The sequence below is a fragment of the Nymphalis io genome, chromosome 4, assembly GCF_905147045.1.
Source record: "Nymphalis io chromosome 4, ilAglIoxx1.1, whole genome shotgun sequence".
Classification (NCBI taxonomy): Eukaryota; Metazoa; Arthropoda; class Insecta; order Lepidoptera; family Nymphalidae; genus Nymphalis; species Nymphalis io.
The window spans coordinates 8,873,835-8,882,732 of NC_065891.1; the positions used below are offsets into that span (position 1 = coordinate 8,873,835).

At 30.4% G+C, this 8,898-nt stretch overlaps 3 protein-coding genes across 4 annotated transcripts in view; 2 read left to right on the forward strand and 1 right to left on the reverse strand.

Moving 5' to 3' along the window:
• LOC126781635 (uncharacterized) overlaps positions 1-8,898 on the forward strand; it is a 96,881-nt gene that overhangs the window by 42,892 nt on the left and 45,091 nt on the right. The gene's annotated exons all lie outside the window — the stretch shown is intronic.
• On the forward strand, positions 635-1,632 carry LOC126781640 (RING-box protein 1A). The gene is made up of 5 exons (XM_050506576.1): positions 635-838; positions 954-981; positions 1,113-1,234; positions 1,352-1,437; positions 1,521-1,632. The coding sequence occupies exons 1-5, from the start codon at positions 746-748 to the stop codon at positions 1,531-1,533; spliced, it is 342 nt and encodes a 113-aa protein (XP_050362533.1). The 5' UTR covers positions 635-745; the 3' UTR covers positions 1,534-1,632.
• LOC126781632 (histone-lysine N-methyltransferase KMT5B) lies at positions 3,235-8,218 on the reverse strand. Of its 2 annotated transcripts, none has more exons than XM_050506566.1 (3): positions 8,012-8,218; positions 7,344-7,673; positions 3,235-7,266 (listed from the first exon to the last, which is right to left on the reverse strand). In XM_050506566.1, the coding sequence occupies exons 2-3, from the start codon at positions 7,662-7,664 to the stop codon at positions 5,506-5,508; spliced, it is 2,082 nt and encodes a 693-aa protein (XP_050362523.1). In that variant the 5' UTR covers positions 7,665-7,673; positions 8,012-8,218; the 3' UTR covers positions 3,235-5,505. The 2 variants fall into 2 exon arrangements, with proteins under 2 accessions (XP_050362523.1, XP_050362521.1); XM_050506564.1 differs by having other exon boundaries at positions 7,767-8,212.

Below are 8,898 nucleotides of genomic sequence, written 5' to 3' on the forward strand. Positions count from 1 at the left end.
TGGCAGCGCGCTGGCGATGGAAGGCAAAGTTAAAGTGGTGACTGGTGACCACTTACCATTGGGGGCGGCCCCCGTTTACTCGTCTTAGGATATTATCTTTCTACTATAAATTAAATAAAAAATACAGAAGAACACAGAGAACAATTATAGTAGAAATTTAAATACATATAATTATAATATGTGTTTCTTGATTGGGGCTTACCTTTTTTTAAATTGTTGATTGAATAATATCGCGATAACATTCAAATATCAATTTAATAAAATATTGAGACTATTTTTAAAACTATTTTCTTTTTTCCGTCTCGCCTTCATATGCCAAGTAATTTGTTTTTGTGGGAAAATGTACAACGGTTTTACAAGATCCTAGAAATTGTTGCCTTTGAACCATTCGAATTTATTATCTGTAAATTCAAATGGTTCAAATTTATAACTATACAACAACCTAATCGGGCTGTCACTAAAATTTAGAACTAGACTAAAAAACAAATTTATTATACCGTCGAGAATTTTAATCAAGTAGATATGAACATACATTAAATTAATTGAATTCTTATTTTTGTACTTCAGAACGCACCGTTGCATTTTATAAAATGTCAATGTTTAAAAATGACAATTTGTCAATTGTCTCAAGTAACTCTAAACAGTCAACTGTCATACAAATCTTCACGATCAACTGCAAAATTGAACCAATAAAATTGCAGTTTAATATAAATTTGTTAATATAAAATAAAGCATTTCTAAAACAATGGCTTCAGCAATGGATGTTGACGAAGAAGAAGTAGAAATGGCTTCTTCTAGTAGTGGTAAAGGTGACAAAAAAAGATTTGAAGTTAAAAAGGTAACATTCGTTTGCGCTTACTCACTGTGATGCCTTCCATTGTTTTTTTTAATAATGAAGGTTTCATTAGTAATAATAAGATGTAAGTAATAAGAATATTTTCTTTTTTTTTCAGTGGAACGCTGTGGCATTATGGGCATGGGGTATGTTGTACAACAAATTTATAACCTTATTGAAGAAATTATTTATTTTTTAATTAAAATGTAATAACAAAGTTCAAAACTATAATATATTAACATTTTCAAATTCAAATATTAGTTTAATGTAATTTTAGATATTGTTGTCGACAATTGTGCCATTTGTCGAAATCACATAATGGATTTATGCATAGAATGCCAAGCCAACCAGGCTTCTGCTACGAGTGAAGAATGCACAGTAGCTTGGGGAGTGTGTAATGTAAGTGTTTTTTAGCTAGCGAGCCTTAAGGCTAAAAACCACTAAAACTAAACTAAAGAGTTTGAAATTCTTTGATATTTAATGCAAATTTTTAATAAAATATATTACAATTTTCAGCATGCATTCCATTTCCATTGTATCTCTCGATGGCTTAAAACTCGACAAGTATGCCCTCTAGATAATAGGGAGTGGGAGTTCCAAAAGTAATTATAATTTTTATTGTTTTTGTTCATATTACATTATTTATGGTAAAAAAAATTAACTAACTAATGGTGAAAATTTTCAGATATGGACATTAACACCAGATGCTCCGTTGCTGAAGACTGTGCTACCTTTGAATCTAATGAGCAAATTAATGTCTTACGAAATAAGTTTTTCAATAAATTTCCTGCAATTTAGTTTTGGTATTGATTTTGCAGACTTTTTAAATTATAATGTAAAATATGGTTTCTAAAAATAGTAAAAATTAAACTTAAAACATGTTTATTTTTGACAGAAAAAATTGCAAACTCAGACTTAACAAACAAACAAACAAAAATCTAAAGTCACAGCTTCTACTACCTGCCTACCTAGTATTTCACCATTTTTTTCACATTTAATATATTTTTGCATACACAAACATTCTGACAAAACAGCAGATAATGTGATATTGAGCTAACAAGTAGTAAAGGAGTCAATGGCTTTCACAACAAAGTGTGATATGTTTTATGAAATGAATTTGTTTTAATCTAAAGCCAAAAGCTTTACTCTGTAGGCTAGTGCTGTGCTGGTTTGTGATTATTATAATTGACATCTAACCCACCGACATAAACACTTAGGTTTGTAGAGGGTTTAACCCTTTAACCGCCTAGGTCGAATTAATCCGACAAATATTTTCGGGCCCATTTCGCCTGAGTCGTATATTTACGACCAAAATAACACTGATCGTTTTATCAGCTTTTTTATTTAATTACGCTGTATTCTATCAAAAATATGTTTACATTAGGTAAATAGTTAACTAAGTAATCGTTTACAGTTTAATACACTTTAGCCTCTTAATTAGAAGTCTTAAAAATAATGTCCAAAGTTAGAAGAATTACTAACATTATTTTTAGAAAATTGTATTGTGTGTTTCGATTCACTGTGCCGGGCGCTGGGGGCACGCCAACAGATATGAAGTCGGGCGGTTAAAGGGTTAAAGTAGTAAAAAATCCCCATCCAAAAAATTTTCAATTTTGTTAAAATTTTTTAAGAGGTAAGCTAGACTCGTGAATTTGAATACCCCAGAGGACTGAAGATTTGGTTGCTGTACTTGGAGATGATGAATACGTGACCCAAACCATTGAGAAAATTAGACTAAATTTTCTTATACAATTTTAATAAAATTGCTCAGTAATATATTAATTAACGTAACCATGTCCTCACAATAATTAGTGTATAAATTTTCTGTAATTATTAGGTTGGACACAAACTTGCATTTAACTGTTTAGGATTCCTGATCTGAATGCACGCTTTTACAAAACCTTATGTTCGTTCCAAAACTTAGCTGTGCGTTCGAGTGTCAAGAACTGAAAGTGTTAATTTAAAAAGTGGCAGTGTAAATTTCTAATAAAAAAAACTATATGCTATGTGCAATACGCACGATCAGGAAACGACAAGTTTTCTCCCATCCTTAAGGAAATAAAGTTTAAAGAACAAATATGTCTAATATCATGTATTAACGGATCGGGCCAAGAATTTCGTGTTATGCCAGCACATAAAAAATCATCTCGTGCTCGGCGCTAAAGTATAACATTGTGAGGAAAAATGCACGTGTCGGATTGGAAGCAGCGTAGTAGTACTCTAATCCTTCTCAAAATTAGAAGTCACCTTAGCCCAGCCCTTCAAATATTACGTTAAAACGACTGAATTGGATTTTTATAACTTCAAATATCGCATTACTTGACTAAAAAACTCGAAATGTCAGCTTTAAAACTATATCCAAACTACCAATATAGTAAATTTGAAATAAAGGAAAAGAAAAGAGTCGAGGCATTTTATTATCATAATTAAATGAAAATATTCCATAATAGCTAATATGATAACAAGATGCAATTATTTCATCTAACCTGGATTTTTACATATACTATTCCATCTAGGAATATCACAAAAGCTAGTTTTTTTACTAGCAGATAAGTATGTTTATTTTACATAAATACATCACCAAAACGTTTTTACAAGGTATTCGTAAATGATGCGCATTATTATTGTTGAAATTGACAACAAAATCAAAGGTGTAATAAACTTCACACATTTATACTTTTCTATTTTTCATTACGTGGTTTTAGTCTATCCATAATTTAAAAAAAAAATTTTTACTAACGATACAAGGATTACTAAGGTCTAATGTGATTTAGCGATACCCTTAGGTCAAAAGTTATATCACTTTTTATAGTGAAACAGTATTGCTTATATATTTAAGCATAAATCATGAATGAAATAAATAAATAATGAAATTAATCTTAACAATATTTTCCTTAATTTCACATTTTAAAGTAACAATAATTAAGACATATACCACAAAAAACAGAGTCAAACATGTGCCTAAATTTTGTCAACAATTGGAATGTATGTACAATGTTATATAAGTTTCATTTTTATTAAATTAATGAATATGAGTTATAAGAACTTGGGTTTAAGACAACTTGGTGTTGCATCATTTTTGGAAAGTACAATAATAATTATATAAAGAAATCTAGTCGTGTAAAGTTAAGTTATAAGCTTAAAAAGTATGTGGCATATTATTAATATATTTACAACTCAAATACCCTTGCTACATAATTTTAACATCATACACATGTTAGATACGTAATCCCTTTTTAAAGTAACAAATACTATAAAGAACTTTTTAATCAGTTTATAAAACTCAAGGACATTTGAAACAAAGGTTTAAAAAAAATGTTATATCTACTCTCTTATAATTAAGTATATTTTTAGCTTTGGCTGAAGATAAAATTAATCAACTCTACTCTGGACTTAGTTTCTGTAATAATGTATTAAAGTATTGTTTTAAGTTAAAAAGTAATTAAAAAATAGACTGGTTTCGTCACAGTTCAGTCTAAAGATTACCACATCAAATAAATAATAAGAATAAATCCTGTATCTATATGAACAACTTCCTATGCGCATCATTTACAGTTTTTCCACATCTGTAATTTCATTAGGCCGGAATTACACATGAAACTAAAAAGCAACATAAATGAAATGTTTGTGAAGTGACTATACCTTGGCATGTTTTACAAATATTTAAGTCATAAAAAATTCAAAATCTGCACGCAATATTTTAATTTGTTATAATTTAACAAATTAAAATATTGCCACAGATGGAATTATTATTCTTGCACACAATTTTGAAATGTTTTTGTAATAAGAGGGGCCGGTCACGTTAAAGCTTTTTACCTGATTTCATAATTATGTTTAAGACTAGCATAACTGTAAAATTTAGTTAATATAAATTACATAATAAGGGTAATTCCGGCAGTACTTTTGATCCTTAATTTTATAGCTCAAAAATCACTGAATTCTTGTCAATTTTAACTATACATATTAACAATATACACATCCTAAATATCTTAGATAATTTCAAACCTAAACAAATATGCTGAATAAATAACATTCAGGATCATGTTATACTAGCCATACCCACAACCTTCCAAGCTGAGGCAGCTAATAGCTTGGCAGGCCATGTACAGAAATAGGCTAAATCCACAATTCTATTAGTAAGTGTATAAGCCGTTTCAATAGATAAAATAAATACAGACTTGTGTTTTCAGTTACTTGAAATAAAATAAAAATTGTGAATAATGCTAACAATAATGGTCCACAGGAAATAGATATCTTGTTTATGTTTACAAAGTAAAAAAAAGGTTCAGTATGAGTGTTACAGGATACTATTACAATATATTAGTCTTTTATCATAAAAAATTTAAAGTTGATAAAAGTATTTATGTATATAAATCCAGTAGAAACAATACAAATCTAGCATTTTGTGTCATAATTTCTCTATGGACTCCTTGAATTTAGCCACATAAATTTTTGTGACTGTGCTAATGAAATAACACTCAATTTTTTAATAAATATTTTTCAATGACTCCTCAATTCAAACAATTTGTTAGCTATCACAATACTTCAATAAATTCAAACTTTACGTCACAAAATAAATACTAGATAAAAATAATCCTAGTCAGTGACAATAATTAAACTAATAATTGAATATTAACGGTGGAAACAAAACCACAAAAGTGATGTGGCTGTCAGTCTGCCGAAATAGCAGAGGGCAAGTCGATAGTGCGACTTTCATTACCAAAAATTAATCTTAAGCGTTTCATAGGAGGCAGGGGACGGATAGGGCTATGTTTACGATGCCGTTCCTTCGATCTACGTCTTTTCTTTAGTCGCCTGGCAGTTTCAGGATCCACACCTTCTAATCTTAAAACTTCATATTCTGGGGCTTCCACTGTACCTCCACATTCCAAAACTTCTTCAACCACAGGGCTCCTCTTGACACGGAGGGTCAATTTCAAGCCCCTGCGCGGTGGTGTGCAGGGACATTCGCTACTTTTATTTGAATTATCTGCCAACCATGGAGGTCCAGACTCTGATTCTTTTTTCGTTTCTTCTGTTCGATTTGATACTTCACCTTTATGATGCTTACTCATTTTACTATCTTTTGTATCACTTGGATTAACATTTTCTCTATAATCACAAATTTCACTTTTTACACGTGCATCATCACTCATACATTTAATATTTTCTACGGCTTGTTCTTTAGTATTACAATTCTGCATTTCAGACGTTCCTGTTTTAACTAATGAAGGCAATTCAATATTCTGCTGCAGAGATTCTTTCATATCACAAGTATTCTCTGTATTTATATGTATTTCACTACAAGTAACTCGCTGTGACTCAGATTCACAGTATTCTTTTTGAGGATCATGAACAGATTTACCTTCCAGAGACAAAGTATTTATTTCTAAATTAGTTTGATCAGGTTCAGTTTTAAAAATATTTTCTGTTTTGCTTTCAGAACTTGTTTTTAAATTTCTAAATTTTGAACAATTCGACTGAGTACAAGCTTCAGTAAGACGTTTATGACTTCTTAAAACTATGCCAGAGTGAGAATCGCGACTACTATGTGAACTAGTAATACTACATCGACGAGACGATGTGGCTCGGCTATGATTTGCAGTAGATGTGGTATTGCCATTCAATGTACGTCCACTATCCGTCCGTCGGCGTAAGCGTTCACCGCGGCTTGAAGCAGATGATTCTCTACTACTTTGAGCTTCTTTACTAACAGCTCCATCAACAACATCTGCAATACATCCTTGAGCTATTAACAGTTCAGCATCATATTTTGTCAAACCTTTTTGTTTCATTTCTTTCATACTGAGTGGAGATATTATGTTGGAGACTTGTCGATTGCTTATTCGAGTTTTTTCAGAATTTTTGCAACTAGATTTCTGTGTTTGCTTTGCTTTTGTCCTATTTATTCTATTGTCAGTTTCTCTAAATCTATATCTTGTTGCTTGCTCATCATTATGCTCATTTTGCACAGAAAATGCTCCTTTACCTCGTCTCTCACAAGTTTCACATTCACAGTAACAGTTTCCATTGCCAAAAAAATCTTCACCATAAAAACAAGTTATTTCTTCACCTATATCAATATCTCTTAACACACGAACAAAAGCCTTACCACGGTCAGTAGCTTCGAATGTACATGTAGGCCTACAATCATGATTTATATAAGCAGCAGGCCCTAACCATAACTGAGCGCAATTTTTTCTACAGCTATACATTACGGAAAAATCATTTTTTCCTGGGTGCAACAACTGCTTTTCTTCTTCTTCTGTCATTTCAGCAATACACCCTACCAAGAAATCTATCCTTTCATGTTTAAAAAATTTTTTTGTTGTTGAAATTTTAGCTCCAACACGATCTTCTAGTGAATATCTATAACAAGGTTCTATCACAAAACCAGCTTTTTTATCAAAAACTCGAAGATAACGATATATCTGGAAAAAAAAAATACAAATGAAAACAATTCTAAAAGTAAAAAGCATAAGTTAATATACAATGAGTAGTTACTAACATGTTCTCTTAATTTATTTTGTTGATGTTTGTTTTTGCTAAAATGTCGAGGCATCCATTCCCCATTGGCAAGTTTCGTGTAAGCTTTATTGTAATCTTGAGTTTGAATAAATTCTTTGATAATGTTTCTTAGTTCTTCCTTATTCGTTTTTAAAGGTCTGTATCGAATATTCATTTTGTGTGTTGTAATTCCAAGATAAGGATCCACTATAAGTGCCGTAGCCAGGTCATCGTATTCAGACAATTCTCGAGGTGTCATGCCCATTGGCTGCATTTTGTGGAGCACTTGCCTCCCTGGATAAGTTGCGGATCCAACAACCATCCTGACCACCTAGAAAACAAAGACGCGACTGTTGTAGTTAGCACAATATAACTGTCTTAAATACGAGACATGATTCCTTTGTTTAACTTTAATATAACTTGCCTGCCTGGTTTTTAAATCAGATAAATATATTCATAGCTGCAAATTAATTATCATGAAACGAAACGAAGCATTAGTGCCAAACCGAAACACTAAATTTATAAAAGGACAAATATGGCGGACGAACACGAAACTCAAAAAAGCGACACGTCAAAAATTTCTCCCGTTTTCTCTTCAATAATCACATAATCCTAATTTTATTTTGATGATATGTATAAGGTATACATTCTACATTTACGGACACTTACTTAAATTATTGAATGTCCTTAAAATTCATGTTTTTTTTAAAATAACAACTCTACTATCTTAACACTTCTTAAAATAAAACTCTAGGTTATTCGTATAATTCATTCATAACAAAAAAATTAAGTTAATATTTGAATGAATTAATTCATTATTAATTCATGATTATTAAATTAATAATATATAGATAATGGTCAAAAACTCAAAGGAACGCTGAAAAACAACCATGTTTTCTTGCACTTCATTCATACAGATAGCATTTATAAAGGTTGAAGAGTAGACCATAGTATTTTCTATTAAAATTAAACTAAAACTTATTTATGTAAGCAGTGTCATTTATTGCACTTTCTTTATTTAAAATAAAAAATAAGGTCTATCCAAAAGTGTCCTAGCCCAAATATTTTTGTCATAACACTTAATTATTCGTATTCTTCACAAATGCACAAAAATATTACCAATGGATAAGTGTGCTAGTACTGAAGTTGCCATTGTTAATGCCTATTATACTACCTATTTGATTAGGTAATTAAAGACGGAATATATTTTGCACATTGACCTTTTTTTATATATTTTATAGTATGTTAATAAGCCTAATTTTTGCTTTTGTTGTTGAGAATTTTTAAAATAAGGTTTGCTTTTATTCAATAACACTTACAGCTATGCATATATGCATATGCGTTAACGCACAACTATGTAATAAACATATAAATTAAAATTTGAGCAAAATATCTAAATTATTGATAATGTTGTATCATGTAATATGTATGTAAGTTTGAGGCGCCCAATATTACTTAGTAACAACATTAAGCCCCGAGAAATATAGAAGAAACAACAATATTTTTTTTAAATAATTTTATTTAAGCTATATAACAAGAAATAAAAATAACATTAA

Bases quoted from the DNA above. Each gene is read 5' to 3' on its own strand.
- LOC126781640 (XM_050506576.1), top strand. From the start codon at position 746: ATGGCTTCAGCAATGGATGTTGACGAAGAAGAAGTAGAAATGGCTTCT. The intron at 839-953 runs GTAACATTCGTT...TTTTTTTTTCAG, and splicing joins AAAGATTTGAAGTTAAAAAG to TGGAACGCTGTGGCATTATG. The intron at 1,235-1,351 runs GTAAGTGTTTTT...TACAATTTTCAG, and splicing joins TAGCTTGGGGAGTGTGTAAT to CATGCATTCCATTTCCATTG.
- LOC126781632 (XM_050506566.1), bottom strand. From the start codon at position 7,664: ATGGTTGTTGGATCCGCAACTTATCCAGGGAGGCAAGTGCTCCACAAA. The intron at 7,267-7,343 runs GTTAGTAACTAC...TTTTTTTTCCAG, and splicing joins AAAATAAATTAAGAGAACAT to ATATATCGTTATCTTCGAGT.